The following is a 15,272-nucleotide window of genomic DNA, read 5'->3' as shown; positions in this document are numbered from 1 at the left end:
CGTACAAAATATTTAACGCGTCAATATTGTGTAATATTAATATTTAATTCGATATCCTATAAATCAATGAACTCATGCTGATCAGTGATGTCCGACGATGACGGAGACTCTGGCCTAGTGTCTCCACTTACAAACTCCGATCCTTTTATGGAATCAGTGGTTGAGCCAGACCATGACATGTCGATACGAGGAACGATTATCGTAGAGATAATTCCGAGTAAGATTCAATCCAATCCAGCTACGAGGGTGGTTGGAGATTCATCGGCCGCAAGTGGGTCCCAAGAAGCACGAACAGAAGCTCTTTGCGGAGATAAAATCATTCTTTCCACCGATATTCGGATCATGGCCATCATGCGTCATGGTTGACCACCTCGCGCTGAGCTTGATTGTACAGCTTTACAGTACAGCCCCGTCACTGGTCGGCTTTGGTGCGGTATCGTACCCCCCTTCAACTGATATCTAATAGTCTGGGTAACTTACTCAGTACAGCTAGTCTCGGTTCAGATTCAAGATTCCTTGCAGTAAGTTTTGACTGGGTTCGATGAATATTAGCAACTTACCTGGATGTTTTAAGTGTCCTCGCAGTCATCTATTGGATCGCCTTCTTCCGAACTATAACAATTGCTATATGCCACCCCCCTTTGCGTGTGGTTGTTCGCGCTCGAGATATTCGGGTAACGAACTTGCAGCAATAGTCGCACCTACCTGTTGTGGACGCCTTCTCTGACCCTCGAAGCCGTCTTATGGCATGCACCCGTATCCTCCAAAGATACTAAGTGCAGTTCGGTACAGTACTTGGTCGTTTTGATGCCTGGTCACACTTACTTGTTATGGACAACTTCTCTAGTCGAATCGATTGGAATAATATCATAGCAAGTTCAGATTGCATATACTCGTGTCCACGCTTGGCTGCATCCCTGATATATTGGAGTGATAGTATTAAGTTGCAAATCGTGAGGAACTTGCCGGTGTGCATTGTGTCACTTTGTAAGTAATCCCGAAAATTTCACCTTTCCCTGCCTTTAAAGACGGACATTTAATGACTGCAGGGCACACATTATCTCCTCCCCATCCCCCGGATGAATTTCCCCAATACCTGGAACCGGTAGGTCATATAGCACGAATTATTGCTTGCTCTCATCGCCCTGTTGTTCAGCACACCCACGCCAGATCAACTTGTGGCCAACCAGGATGTCCACGACGATGACCTGTATCGCACTTTCTCAAACCCACCCGGCAGTCTCTTTTGCGCCACCGACATGGTAGGATGTATTCCTCTATCGCACTGATCGTTCTGAAGTTGGCTCCTTTTAAAGCGCTCAATGGCATATTTAAACACGGCAGCAGCGGATCATCAGATATCGAGCACCAAGTTAGTTTGCTCCTTCTCTTCCTTACAGGGGAATAACACCGTGACTAGTCATCCTACTCCACCCACTGTTGGCTCGTGGACATCAAGCAACTCATCGAGTAGTACTGATCACAACCACGGCAACTTCACAGAGGGTCGATATTCAACACAATCCATTTCTGCTTCCACTTATCAGACCTTAGACATGCCACCATCGCAAAGTGCCTACCCCTACTCTATCACCGCCAATGTGCTTTCATCTGTCCCGGATTATGATCCCTGGCATAACCCACCAACCCTTCACAGCATCCAGCACTACAACCCAGAATTAAGAGGTGCCAGCATCAGGCACTCTTATTCTCCTGTATTGAGAAGCGACGACTCGTCGCCGTCAACATCCCAAAAGTTTGTTCTTCGTTACCATTCATAAATAGCTGTTTTCTCATAATCGCCGTCATGCATGAAGGGTCTATCCAAATGACCACCCTTCGCGGTCCACCACTTCCTCACAACATACCGCAAATCATGATACACCTTTCGTCTTTGACCCTACTATCCCATCACGTCAATGGCAGAATCCTACCGTCCCTCGTCCAGGGCCTCCGAGCTTGCCGTTCATGCCTATGATACCTCCGCCATTGGCTGCGGAGTCTCCACGATTTAGATTTGTAACACAGCCCCGTGCAACGTCACCGATCAACCACTCCGATTCCTTCCCACGTCACAGTCACCCCTCATTCCCCCTCCTGTCCTGCCGATGGCTAGATGACGACACTGTGACACCCTGCGGATTTACTGGGACACTGGATGTGTTAAAGGCACACTGTACAACCAGTCATTTTACTGGGTCAAGATTTGTGCAGATCGAATGCCAGTGGGAAGGTTGCAGCTATTACAAGCGTTTTGACCCCACCATTCGTGTCATGCGACGCGACTGCATTTGGCGTCATACTTGTGAGGTGCATTTGGGGTTGAAGAGGGGTACCTAGGCTTCCACGTCTCTTTGTCATTCCTTGCGTTGCACCACCACCGCTAGCCGCACCATGTTTTCTCTGATATGTTAGATCTGCTACTAGTATCGTCACCCGCTCCTTGCTCTTATCGATTCATGATGGTCTCGCGTTTCACAGCTTTTTACCGGTCCATTATTATTTTTTTTCTCTGGTCGACCTTATAGTCATTCGTTCCTGTTTGCCTCGATTCTTTTAATATTAGACCTGTCGGTGTGAGACATGGAGGATATTTGATGCCCGCTCGGTCTACATTTAGTAACCTTTCGTTCGTATTTGCAAACACGAGCGAGACATGGAAACCATCACACGTTATGGGACGTTATAGAATCTTCGCCCGACATAGCTAGGACCTGTGCCTTATTTTTAGTGTCGAGACTTGATATGTTAAATTCTCCGTGGACCTTTCCTATCTTTGTGTATCAGAAGACAATTGTTTGGCACCGAAGAATATGCAGTACGTATCTCTGTTCCCGGGAAAAAAATGTTGTGGACTGCATCGACGTATTACTCGCAGCAGATGTTCGTGGGCATGTATCTGGCGGCTGAACCCACCAATACGCATGGCCTTTCTCCCTACACCCCCCGGTCAATATTATTGAGAACCCGTCATTCAGAAAAATCGAGAGTGTCGTGTGGCTGAATTGCAAGTCTCGATTGAAACTTGCCTTCGCACTTCGCCCGTCAACTAGCCAGATGTGCTCCGACCCGGTGCATATACACGCCCTAAACAGGTGAAGTATATATCGCACACTTGATTAATCCCATTGAGAAGGCTCATTTTCAGCGCGTGCATAAATTTAAACATCCGCGGAAAGTCAGCGTGTGTACCATACGTGTGACTATCAAACTTGAGTGTAAGTTTGCTGCTCGCTCTTATATTAAACTGGAACTGAACTTCTCCGCAGTGCAACCTCAACTATGGCATTCATCTTCCTGATGATAAGTGAAACTTGAAGGTGCCCCAGGGCCACTGAACATAACTCTACGACCAAAGATTCAAATTTTCAGCTTAACAATGTCTTGGGATATTACACAAGACACTATCATAAACTTGAACTATAGATCCGCGCAATTCCTCAACGACCTGCAGGACTTTCGACGAGTCTGAGCGGGATGCCCTACTAGCGCTTTCATCCCAAGGACTGGATTTTCTATTTGGTTGATTTCTGCATTTACGGCAGACCTTGATGAGCTTCTTGGGAAGACCGTTCTTACCCTCAGATAGAAGGATAACATAATTCAAGGGGAGGGCCAGAAGTTGACGTCGTCCAAGTATCGTGTGTAATTACTAAGTTACTAGTAGCACTCGGAGGCCGGCGGCCCGCTTCGAGAACTTTGATGTCCTAATCTGAATCGGCTTCCGCACAAAACCTTACGAAACGGACTACTCAAGGGCTTCCGTTCAACCAACGTCCTGATTTCACGCACTGCCAGTCTGCGAGCTAGTAGCCACTCGATTTTGAACTTTGTAAAGTGCAAAATCACACTCAAAACCGAGACCCGACAATTATGGCTCTAAAACTACCCGGCTGGTCGAGCGCGGTCACGGTGGTCCCTCGGACAAGCAGTAGACGTGTGATCTCCCACAATATGACCAACTGCCAGTGAGCTTCCAAACCCCCATCATTTTGTGCATTCGTTAATGAGTTAGTTCAGCGCGCAGAATGTCTACCGTTGCTGCAGACACCGCAAGCAGTGATCTCCCACTGTCAGGAATCCGAGTTCTTGAGCTTGGACAACTCATTGCTGGTCCCTTCTGTGGCCAATTGCTGGGGTAAGCTCTCAAGTGAGCGGCTTAATATCATGCATAACTGTCATAGACATTTCGGTGCAGAGATAATCAAGGTTGAACCACCTTCAACAGGAGACCCACTACGAGTATGGCGCGAACTTGATGTTGACGGAACAAGCCCTTGGTTCCGAAGCCTCGCGAGGAACAAGAAGAGCGTTGCTATTGACCTTAGGAAACAGGAAGGAAGACAGTACGTTGAAGACAAAGGTTCTGTCATCCCGATTTCATATCATATTACAGAATCGTGAAGCGGTTGGCTTTAAGAAGCGATGTCATAGTCGAAAACTTCAAGCCTGGAAGTGAGTTGTGCCAGTGTTGTTTGTATATTCGCACTAACCTTGGGGGTAACTTCAGCCCTGGAGAAATGGGGTCTCGGGCCACAGGAGTTACACAAGGAGAATCCATCCTTGATCTTCACCCGTGTCAGTGGATATGGCCAAACAGGTCCATGGGCTTCACGACCAGGATATGCGTCCGTATGTGAAGCTGAGTCCGGATTTCGCTTTATAAATGGACAGCCAGACCCGGATACCGGACTGCTTTTGGGACCTCCAACAAGACCCAGCATTAGTCTTGGTGACTCTGTCGCTGGATTACACGCAGCATTTGGCACTGTGAGAGGCTAATAATGTAGGGCGTACAGTCCTTGATATCTTCTAGGTGCTGGCATTGTTGTCGAAGCAGAAAAAGGCTTCAAGAGGGGAGCGAGGTGGCGAGACGGTAGATGTGAGCATTATGGAAAGGTAAAAGTCCACCCTTTTTTAACGACCTCAACTGGACACTTTACAGCATGTTGAACCTGATGGAAGGTATAGTTCCGGAGTATGACCGTAAAGGCAAGGTAGGAAGGAGCTCACTGCGCAACTTTTGAATCCTGTCCAATTTTCATATTCACAGGTCCGCGGACCGTCCGGTTCGTCGGTGACCGGCATAGTTCCTACTAACGCCTACCCCTGCCTCCCATCACCATCAACACCTACTTCGCCAACATACATCATCATCGGCGCAAATGGAGACACCCTCTACGCACGACTTATGCGTGCCATTGGCCGTGAAGACCTCATAGGACCGTCGTACGCCCACAATCACCATCGCGTCGCACGGCAAGGTGAGATCGAAGAAGCCATTTCAGCATGGACCAGTCAGCAGCACGTTGAGGAAGTTCTGACAACTCTCGAGGGCGCTGGTGTACCTGTCGGACGTGTCGTCGGCGTGAAAGAGATTGTGGAAGGCGAACAAGTAAAGGCCAGAGGAGCAGTGGAGGACGTGGAGGTTGGTAGAGATGGAGAGGGATGGAATGTAAAGATGCCCAGAGTGTTTCCTGTGCTCGAAGGCTGTGACGCGAAGACCAGATGGGCAGGGCCTGACCTGGGTGCACATACAGAAGAGGTCTTGGGAGAATTACTAGGATTGAGCGTTGAAAGCATCACCCGGTTGAGAGAAGAGGGCGTTATCGGTTGAAGGAGTTAAGGCGGGTATCTTCTGCAGTATAATTACATCTGCGCTTCCCCAGCGTCCCTTGCTCCCTGCGTCAATGGAAGTGGACCTGGTCGAATCCTAAGGCCTAAGTGAGCAGCCACAATAGATGCGTCACTGGAGGAGTCAAACATTCGGTCTAAACGAATGGTCATCATCAGGATCATGATGAGCTGACTGGTTTGTCTAACTTCGGTTCCTATATTGCAATGCATCCGCCTAAGTGTTCTACATTTTTGTAACTATGGGGAATGCTATGTGTCTCAATGTTTTGGTAGCGCGAGCTCATTGGTAACGCTCGAGGATCGTAGATAATGTTCGTGAGATCATCAAGATAGTGCACACCCAAATTACATCAGAATATCCCAGCAAGGCTCTCCTCGTCCGCTACCATGTTTTTCAATATATCTCTGGCTTCTCTTGCAGGTCTTGATATCGTGGAGCGTTCATTGGCGACACTTTCTTTGACCTTCATAGCAACACTACGCAAGAGTCCCAGTTGGGCGAACAGCGTGGCTGTTGGCTCAAGATAGTTGTCTGAATCCGGAGATAGGACAGCAAGGATGGCATGCGATGCTAAAGTTGATGGAGGTGTTCCAGAGATCAAGTGTGCACTGGCAATGATGATCAATACGTGAAACCAGGTGGAAGCATTCCTTCACTTACTTTACAATCGGCTTCAGTGATTGCGGATTCGCCGACAATGACGCTATCAACGACGCCGTTGCCTGAACGTAGTGATCTAAGAGATTCATTAGCACAAGCACGAGACAAATCCCAATGCTCGTGGAAACTGACCCTCGTGTGTTTCCCGGAATGCGTCATTCACAAGTTCGATGCATGATTCTCTAGCCTTTTCTCCGATACCACCGTGCGCAGAAGAACTCTTCACCACATTCGATAATGCAAGGACGAAACTGGCAGCAATCTCCTCCTCGCTGGATCTTGCACCAGCGATAAGTTCTGTGATAACAGGATCCACTCTTGGCTGACTGTGCATGAGGATACCCAAAGCGTCTGCTGCACGAGTTCGTACGACAACAGAGGACGCATCGCTGACCGCCTTAACAAACGTGCGCTGAAGCTGAGGGAAGAAGGGTTTAACGTGACCAGGGATTCTCTCGAGCATGGAGGCCAGTGCACTGAGGATAGCAGTCTTCACACCAGGAGGATATGTGGTGGCTTGTGTTGCAACACGAATGAGGGGCCCAGTGAATGGCACCACGAAAGGTTTGATAGCAGCCTCCTCCGTCCGTTCAACCAAGTCACCGATAGCGTATGCTGCATTTTCGCGTTGTTCATTGCTTCCAGCCGTGAGACCAGCAATAATGATAGGGACTGTGGGTGCGACACCCTTTGGCAGGCTGAAACCAGGAACGTATCGGCCAGGTGCACCGGTGCTCTCAATTGTCCGGCGTAGGGGCACCACGAGGGACTCCAGCTCATCCTTGGGCATTGACTTGACGAATACGTCAAATGCACGCCAAGCCGCAGTGTGGACTGGAACCTCTTGGTCATCAAAGAGAGAAACAAGCTGCCGGACCCAGTCAACACGGTATAACGAGGAATCGAGGTCAGACTCCTCGCAGAACACTGCAAAGAGATCGCAGGAGCTGATCCGACGTTTTGGCGCATCATTCTTGGCCCTGAAGCAGAAGACAATCAGTATATGCGCAAGCTTACAGAGCGAAGGCCACTGACCATCCAAGAAGGAGTAACATCAAGGTATTCAAACCTTCCGGATCTTCTATCGAGGCCAAAAGTGCGCGAACAGCCTCGTCAATAGCGCTCTGTAGCTCATCATCTTTCTCTTCTTCCAAAACCTTTACTAATGCTCCAAGAATGACAATGAGACGCTTGCTCAAGGCATGCCCAGCAACGGTGACGAGAGACGCCAGAGCTCTGGCGTTGAAAACCGTCATAGGTGTAGCAATCAAGGTTGGGATGAGAACAGGGAATACAGTAGACGCCCGGACCTTCAATTTGGTAAGTACATCCTTGCTCACAAACGAAAGGACGATACATACCGACATGACCTCCCTCAAAGCTTGGAGTGCGGTGTCTGAGCTTGCGCCTGGCTGGCGCAATGCCTCCAACAAGGTGGGAATTGTCTGATCAATTGCTTTCGCGCCGAGATGTTCTTGAAGTACATCAAATGCCTTCGCGGCCGCCGAACGTACTGTAGCATCATCATCCACTAGAGAGGCGCGGACCATGTTGATGATCTCATTTTCGTGGCCATCACGTTGTGCACCGGATGTACTCTCCCTAAAGGCTGTGAGACGCTATGAAAGAGGAGGGGAAAAGGATCCTCACATCACGTCGCATAGCATAAGGCAAACACCTTCACGGGTACTAATGTCAGGAGAATGTGACTTGGCATGAAGAATTGAGAAAATTTCGCCCAGAACCTTTTCGCCAGACTTGCGGCTCAGCTCTGCCGTGGTACGAGAAGCAGTCTAAGAAAGGGGTAAACGAATAAATATCTAATCGTGCAGTATAAACTTACCTCTTGCTGTTCGAACTCCTGGCTGGAATAGAGTTTCACCAACTGACCAACAAGTTCCGGAAGAATTTCGCGCACTGTGACACCATTGTCAATTGCGACCAATAAATACATCCGCGCGACTCACCAGTGCGAGGTGTGTTGTGCACAAGTGCCTTCCAGATGTGAATGGAAGACTGACGAACAACATTGACTGCATCTTGTCTTGCAAGATATAATGCCGATAAAATACGGTTACGACGTTCTTCTCCAAGAACCTCTGTGAGAGCGCGACGAGAAGATTCGACAACCGCAACTTCGGCGACCTCCTCTTCGTCTGCAACTTCAGCCTTTCCACTAATGCCTGACACCTTGAATAAGAGTTCTCCAACCAGAGTGATTGATGATTGCTAACGACAGGTGCTTAAAGTCCTGTAAAAATATACTGCAACAAAGAACTCACCCTGATGCGCCAGCCGGCATCGAACATGCCCTGCTCAAGTTCTGGCAGGAGCAAGTCGATTGCCTTGGTGGAGTAATTGGTAACAATCATCCGCCCTGCTCGCATAGCAGCGTCCCGGACATACTCTTCCGTATCAGACAGTCCGCTCAAAATGGGGGATATGATTTTCGGCAAATGAGGTTGGAATCGAGCGCCGAAGGTGGCAGGTAGATACACGAGGAGAGACATGAAACCTTCCCTGACTGTACTCCGCGGGGACTGAGCATTGGCGATAATGTCAGGGAGAAGGCCCTCGAGTCGCTCCATGCCGAGCCCAGACAGCACTTCGCTGAGGCCCTGAGCCGCACCTTGTCGATCAACACCCGAGGTGTCGGTCTTAAGTGTTCTCAAAAGCCCGGGAACAACGTCGGGGAAGTGCACTTCTCCGAGACGTTCAACAAGCGTCCCAAGCGCCTTGGCAGCAGTCGCCCGTGCTTCCGGCACGGGATCAACCAGAACAACGTGTACCAATGGCAAAAGTGAAGACAAGTACGGCACAAAATCCTTGGAGTCCGTCAAAGATGCGAGATTGCCAACGATCTGAGCGGCTCTCTTCTTGCCCTCCGTCCCTCGTTCCCGTAATCCGCGCTCGATAATGGGTATGACCTGCGACACGTAAGCTATGAGAACATCAAATTAAAGTAGCAGCTCACCAGCGCCAGAGAAGAGTGATCGATGTAGTGCATGAATGATGTCTTTAGGAGGGCTGACAAAGCGTTCGTCGTCTTCGCAGGATCCACAAGCGCCTTCAGTAGCGTCGGAACAAGGGCCTGTATCTCAGGGTTGTTAATGACTTCTCCAAACTGCTTCAGACTCTTGTTGGCTGCAGTTTTGACCTGAGCATGGGTATCTGTCAGAACGCCAGTAAGGCGCGGAATGACGATGGGCAGTGATAGGGATAGTTGTCGAGGCGAGCAGTAAGCCATCATGCCCATCAATTCAATGGAACCCTTTTTAGACCTCCACTGTTTCTCATCCAAACCAGACAGTAAGGAAGGGAGGATGAGCTTGACGCCATATCCAGACATATTACCCATGATCACCCTTGCCGCATCCTGAGCAGCCTCGCGTACATCCGCTGTCGCATCACCGAATGCGGTCAGCAGAATGGGGAGGATAAATGTGATATAGGGCTCGAATAGTCGACCGAGCGTATTTGACAAAGTTTCGAATGCAAACAGTGCACCTTGACGTGTTTCGAAACGCTTTTTATCCTCAGCAGCTGTCCGGAGGCGGTTGATGACATCGTATTCTTTCATGGCGCCTACTCCCAAACCCTTGATGGTACCTGCAAGACCGTAGGCGGCTCCCCGTCGACTAGCGTATTTTGTTCCATTGAAGAGTTCCTCGAACAAGTGATCAACGAGCTCTCGAACGCCCGGGCCCATGAGCTTCACTAGGGGGACAAGACAGTCGGAAACAGCTATTTGGACTTGTTCTGCTGGAGTCTTAAGTGCTTCGACCAATCGGTTGACAATGCTGGGAATGCGTGTGTCTGAGGCGTCGAGATGCCTGGCGACACGTCCGAACAGAATGACAACGGCTTCCTTGATTTGATCTCCTGTTTCATTCGCGGGACTTGGGCCACCTAGATGCTCTTCAAAAGTCGAGAGTAGCCCTGCAAGTCGTTTTGAGCCATGAAGGTCGATGACGGCCGTTCCAGCCCGAAGCATGCTGCGGCGCACGTCTGGTGACCTGTCACCCAATGCTTCGTCCTCAATCAAGAATACGAAGAATGGTTCAATCTGGTCCTCTGTGAATGATTCAGCCAGGTGCTCAAATGCAAGGGCAACTGCAACCCGCGCAGCCCAGGGATCGGAGCGATCAAGGCTGGAAGCAATAACCATGCCCTGGACACCAAATGAGTATCGCGATCAGAAAGCTCATTATGGTACTGACATATTCGTCGAACTCGGGTGCAAGAATTTTAGCCTTCAAACTGGTAAGAGTCGAGCACGCAAATAAGGATGACGAGTCACACCTTCTCCCGGTAGAAGTCTTGGAGAGCAGCCACGGTCAATGCACTCTTTCGAGGCCAATAAATCACAGCCTCCGCGATGGCCGATGCCGTGCTGGTTCGCACGTACGCATTGTTGTGGTCTGATAAACACATTAGAAGGAAATGTATGGAAACATGAACTGCATACCCAGATAATTCAAGAGCTTGTCAAGGAAATCTTCTGGGACATCCAAGCCGTTATCCTCCCACACATGATTGGCAAGACGGGCATTCTGCTCGTCGTCATCGTGGCAGGCAATCCAAAGTTGCGGAGACCAATCGAGATCGGTCAAGTCAAATGGCTGCGAAAATGATGAACAAAAGTAGCACAAATCACAAGTCAGCAATACTGACCTGGATGGCTTGCAGGCAAGCGTTCCTAACATAGACCTCTTGTAATAATGTGCCATCAATGAGCACGCCGACCTCATCGCGAGTCGCATTTGACTGCACAGCCTCTCCGAGGTCAATGAGAACAGATGACGCTTCCTTGCTAAGCCGCGGTTGATGTCTAACGACGTGAAGAACATGCTCCATGGTTGCTTTTCGGGGAAATGCTGCATCCGAAACTACAAAGAAGAATGTTAAATATAAATCAACTCTTATACCAAAGACGAACATTCGCTGCAGTGAAACCTGATGATGTCAAGCACAAGAGTTACTTGCTCGAGTGCTTCATCGCCATCATCTTCCCCGGCGTCTACACCGCCCTTCAGCAACACATGTGCAAGGAGCGGGAATGCATAGGAAAAGGTTGCAGCATCAAATGGAGCTTGCTCTGACAGCGATCGCAGACGATAGAGAACACGTAGCACAAGAGCTGGAGAATTGTCAGTAAGTGTCAGTAAGCGAGTTGTGTTTCCGGACAGACAAGACTCACAGCTAAGTTGTTCAGCCCGCAGTTCCTCGGGTACCGACGCGATCTCAAGGCTTCGTAATGTGGCCACACCAACCCACTTATGGAACGTATCCAAACGCACTGAGCAGCACTTGGCGAGGTCCTATTACGAAAAAAAATAAGTGCAAACTATACAAAAGTCATTCACACAAACCTACCAAATATGCTTCGAAGGCTTGCGACCCGACAAGCCTCGACCCTTGGCCCATAGCTCCCTCCAACAAGAGCGATAAGATAAACGAAACATACATCCGCAACTCGGGGACATTGATGGACGCCAAACTCTGCGCGTACGAAAGCCCTCGTTGCAGATCGAGTTTGGTGGTGGTGACTCGTTGCCGCACAATTGCTTCCTTGTCCAGCTGTGCTTGGACGAGCGCTTGAGCTTGCTTCGACAGCGTAGCTGTCGCAGCGCCCTTCTTGTTCGCAAGCGATTTACGGAGTTCGGCCTCCCAGCGAGCGATATCCGCATCTTTCCCCTTCTTGGGACCTTCCTCGACCTTCTGAGATGAGAGAACTAGCAAGAACGCGATGAATGTGGCGTAGTTCCTATAATTAAATTACTCACCATCTACGTACGTCGTGCCTTCTGGTGTTTTCCAGATACCGAACTCAGCCTCGGACAGTGCATTGATCTTCGAAGAATCGATGTCGGCACGTAACTGCTCCATGATCTTCGGTAATGCATTTTCGGGACATACAAACGCCAATGTGCTAATTGCTTGATAGCTCGCGTCCGCAAAGCCAAACTTTAATTGCACAAGTATGAGTGACAGCGCATTTAGAAGGCGTGAAAATACAAAACTACCTTCGAATCGATGGCAGATGCCGTCAAAATGCTAGTCATCGCCTGGTCAACGCGCCGAGAAATTAAATGATGCGGGTCCACGCCAGCCTTCTGACACAACTCGATCCATAGCAAGCGGGACGGGGGACCTTGTGCGTTTTTAGAACCTTCAGCGGCAGTCGATAGAATAATGGGCGAGGATGCTCACAAACGGCAGAGTGATGTGCTAGGACAATGAGGTCCACTAATTGATTATCTTTCTCTCCTGCACCTGCTTCTTCCTTATGTCCGCAGCACAGTAGCAATGCCGCATACCTTCGCTGCTTGTCTACGGGTTTTTCAGTCTCCTCTCTGACTGGTGCGCTCTTGACAGCGGCCGACTTCTCCTTGATCAAAGAGGCTGTCATCGCTTCACGCAGGATCAGAATGACAAGCTGTGGCAGTAATGCAACGGCTGCTTCGATGGTCTGAATCGCTAACCTCCGGACTTCGGACGACTGCGAGTGAATAGAGAGGTGAACAAAGACGGAGCCGATTTGCAACCTGAAAGTTATGTCAAAAAGAAAGAAGCCGTGTAAGACAGCTATACTCGCCGTAACTGTTCGCTTTTAGCCAGTTCGTTCTTCAGGCGGAAAAGAGAGAGGTTGACAGCACGCAGAAGCCATATCTCGTCTTCTGTGTCAGTCAGTTTTTGGTATATTTTATCCGAGATCAGGAATGACGGCTTGGCTTGGGTGCCAGTAAGAACTTCGATGGACGCATTGCGAGTTATGATATCGCCTGAAAGAAATGAGTACGAAATGCAGCGGACATCGAAGAGAATGAACATACCGAACTTCCCCGTATTTGCCAGTGGACCCATGAGTAGAGCTAGGGCAACGTATCCCTCAAACGGACCAACTGCTGCGGTTAGAGGGTTTGTGGTCACAACCTTCAAGTTCGTTTCAAGAGCACTTGTTACCCCCATTGAAAAAGCAAGAACAGCGTCGGTGTCGACCGTGTCAACGCTCCAGAGCGCCGACCCAGTAATAGATACAAAAGCTCTCCTGATGACATGCTTCGGGTTAGTCATCTCCTTCGCAATCACAGTTGTCGCGTCTGCAGGTACTTTTGTGTTCGTCTTCAGAATGAAAGTAAGATGCACAGCCATGATTGACGCCAGCACCCCAACAGCTGCGTCAGTCGTTTCCTTCACAAGCAGCTGAGGCACATTCTGTACTACAACAACCGAAACCTCGGCGCTTGGTGGCATCGCGGCGAGCATTGCATAGAGCGTAAGTCTATGCTCTGGGCCTGTGGTTTTACCGGTCTTGGGCAGTGCCAAAACATCCGTAAGGGCTGCATTGACGCTCGTGGAGCCAATATCCTTGGATATCAGGACCTTGAAAAGTCCCGTGGCATTCGTGCGCACGACAGGGTTATTGGACTTGGCAGAATTGAGGGACGCGGTGAGGAGTTTTTTGAATGTGGCGGAGTCGAGGGTGTGAGAGTACGCGAGTAGGAAATCTGCGATAACTGCAAGCAGTTCGTCAGAAAGTGACGATCCTGATGTACATACGTACCGCTTAGTGAATATTCTGGTGATCGTAAAAGTGCCTTCTCCATAGTTGGTAATACAGCTGCTGTTAGATCGCTAGAGGTTACACAAGTCCCTATGAAATCATGAAGCGCGCTCTGCCATAATGTATATTGAGATTTGGTATCAAATAACAGCATATAGGCATCTTACAGAGGAGTGCGATGGAACAGGATTTTTGGACATCACGACGCAAGTCGTATAAAGATCGAGGATGTCATCCTGGCATCGCATTCAGCAGGTACTACAGTGGAAGAGCATGCTTATGTTACCTTGATTGCAGGAGAGATTTGGGTGAGTGATTCGTCCTTCACATATTTCAAGCGAAGTGTCACATCCACAGCAGTACTCAGCAACGAAAGCTGTATGAGGGGTGTTTGGCTAGATTTTGCCTGCGCAATGAGTGTCGTCATGAGAGCGGGAATCTGTTCCGGTGCAGACCGAAGGGCTCTGCGTGTACGGACAAGCGCACTTTTCTGCATAGTTGGTTTTGTTCGCGTAAAGCGGTTAAGCTGCATATCAAGAAGTGTCGCGAAGATATCGACAAGCATTTTCCATAGAGGGGAAGAAGTAAAGCCAGGAGAGGACCGCAGACAAGTCGTATAAAGGCCACATGCCCAGCTCAAGAGAACGAAAATATCTGCAGGTGCGTATGTGCTGATACACTAACATCAGCTACCATCTGGAGGTGAGAGATGAAAAGCAGACCTTGATGAACCACGTTTAGCTATCAGGGATACTTCGTTCGCAAGCCACCCTAGAACCTGCTCTGTGACTCCCATCTTTTGGTCAGCATCAGCTGTCTCATCCTTCTCAATCAGCGTCATCCCCACTTCCTCGACGGCATCGCGGGAAAGGGAATCAACGTATCGAGGGTATGTTTGGGTCAGGAGTTTGAAAACATCCATGGTCTGCCTTAGGCTCAGTCCTTGAAAACAATCTGGAATTACAATGTTGCTCGACTACTATGAACTGTAAAACATGCCTCCGTTGGTCGCAAGCCATAAAAGTTCTTCCTGTAAGAACTGCAGGCGAATTCTGGTACTGCTGGTTAGAAGGTTTCCCTGAGCGATTTGCATGACCTTTTGCCAGTCCTCCTGTATGAGATCTCTGGACCATAACCGTCCGCTCGTATCCTCATCATCCATGTGGTGCGACGAGTTTGTCAAGACCAACCACGACTCGATATCGGTTTTGCCTGAGGACTCCGATCGGCCAAGTCTCTTGAGCTTTGTTAATGTTGCTTTGTGAGGCAGAATGGACGCGGCACAAGGTAAGTATGTAATGATGCTAAGAATTCTCGTACTTGTCTCTGAGAAATCAAGAGAAGTGGAAGTTTGTAGAGTCACGTGAGTATAATTATAATTAGAAATTGAGAACATTGCATAATTAT

At 49.2% G+C, this 15,272-nt stretch overlaps 3 protein-coding genes across 3 annotated transcripts; 2 read left to right on the top strand and 1 right to left on the bottom strand.

Moving 5' to 3' along the window:
• Positions 1 to 767: 767 nt before the first annotated feature.
• Positions 768 to 1,875, top strand: DEU56DRAFT_100897 (uncharacterized protein). The gene is made up of 4 exons (XM_041344560.1): positions 768 to 987; positions 1,050 to 1,105; positions 1,157 to 1,262; positions 1,317 to 1,875. Exons 2-4 carry the CDS (start codon positions 1,080 to 1,082, stop codon positions 1,779 to 1,781), a joined length of 597 nt encoding a protein of 198 aa, XP_041202759.1. The 5' UTR covers positions 768 to 987; positions 1,050 to 1,079; the 3' UTR covers positions 1,782 to 1,875.
• Positions 1,876 to 3,740: 1,865 nt separating this feature from the next.
• Positions 3,741 to 5,810, top strand: DEU56DRAFT_894806 (CoA-transferase family III domain-containing protein). The gene is made up of 8 exons (XM_041356371.1): positions 3,741 to 3,968; positions 4,016 to 4,138; positions 4,185 to 4,346; positions 4,397 to 4,455; positions 4,511 to 4,770; positions 4,817 to 4,899; positions 4,946 to 4,997; positions 5,054 to 5,810. The coding sequence occupies exons 1-8, from the start codon at positions 3,874 to 3,876 to the stop codon at positions 5,615 to 5,617; spliced, it is 1,398 nt and encodes a 465-aa protein (XP_041202758.1). The 5' UTR covers positions 3,741 to 3,873; the 3' UTR covers positions 5,618 to 5,810.
• Positions 5,811 to 5,813: 3 nt separating this feature from the next.
• DEU56DRAFT_835034 (armadillo-type protein) lies at positions 5,814 to 15,219 on the bottom strand. Its single transcript, XM_041354734.1, has 27 exons — positions 14,865 to 15,219; positions 14,588 to 14,807; positions 14,152 to 14,536; positions 14,033 to 14,101; positions 13,866 to 13,977; positions 13,135 to 13,818; positions 12,897 to 13,083; positions 12,512 to 12,846; positions 12,325 to 12,452; positions 12,085 to 12,265; positions 11,675 to 12,033; positions 11,499 to 11,619; positions 11,238 to 11,438; positions 10,973 to 11,187; positions 10,767 to 10,920; positions 10,601 to 10,719; positions 10,519 to 10,551; positions 9,273 to 10,469; positions 8,581 to 9,225; positions 8,266 to 8,527; positions 8,142 to 8,215; positions 7,949 to 8,091; positions 7,660 to 7,900; positions 7,334 to 7,608; positions 6,431 to 7,278; positions 6,299 to 6,374; positions 5,814 to 6,246 (listed from the first exon to the last, which is right to left on the bottom strand). Exons 1-27 carry the CDS (start codon positions 15,025 to 15,027, stop codon positions 5,988 to 5,990), a joined length of 7,686 nt encoding a protein of 2,561 aa, XP_041202757.1. The 5' UTR covers positions 15,028 to 15,219; the 3' UTR covers positions 5,814 to 5,987.
• Positions 15,220 to 15,272: the final 53 nt, after the last annotated feature.

The sequence above is a fragment of the Suillus clintonianus genome, assembly GCF_016758775.1.
Source record: "Suillus clintonianus strain FC179 chromosome Unknown DEU56scaffold_129, whole genome shotgun sequence".
Lineage (NCBI taxonomy): Eukaryota > Fungi > Basidiomycota > Agaricomycetes > Boletales > Suillaceae > Suillus > Suillus clintonianus.
This window is presented reverse-complemented; position numbering and strand designations above follow the sequence as displayed.

Excerpts from the sequence above, each read along its gene's own strand:
- DEU56DRAFT_100897 (XM_041344560.1), top strand. The coding sequence starts at position 1,080 with ATGAATTTCCCCAATACCTGGAACCG. Across the intron at positions 1,106-1,156 it reads TTCCCCAATACCTGGAACCG|CACACCCACGCCAGATCAAC; the intron begins GTAGGTCATATA and ends CCTGTTGTTCAG. Across the intron at positions 1,263-1,316 it reads TCTTTTGCGCCACCGACATG|CGCTCAATGGCATATTTAAA; the intron begins GTAGGATGTATT and ends CTCCTTTTAAAG.
- DEU56DRAFT_894806 (XM_041356371.1), top strand. The coding sequence starts at position 3,874 with ATGGCTCTAAAACTACCCGGCTGGTCGAGCGCGGTCACGGTGGTCCCT. Across the intron at positions 4,139-4,184 it reads TTCTGTGGCCAATTGCTGGG|ACATTTCGGTGCAGAGATAA; the intron begins GTAAGCTCTCAA and ends TAACTGTCATAG. Across the intron at positions 4,347-4,396 it reads AGGAAACAGGAAGGAAGACA|AATCGTGAAGCGGTTGGCTT; the intron begins GTACGTTGAAGA and ends ATCATATTACAG.
- DEU56DRAFT_835034 (XM_041354734.1), bottom strand. The coding sequence starts at position 15,027 with ATGGATGATGAGGATACGAGCGGACGGTTATGGTCCAGAGATCTCATA. Across the intron at positions 11,188-11,237 it reads CAGGTTTCACTGCAGCGAAT|TTTCGGATGCAGCATTTCCC; the intron begins GTTCGTCTTTGG and ends TCTTCTTTGTAG. Across the intron at positions 10,720-10,766 it reads CAAGCTCTTGAATTATCTGG|ACCACAACAATGCGTACGTG; the intron begins GTATGCAGTTCA and ends TGTGTTTATCAG.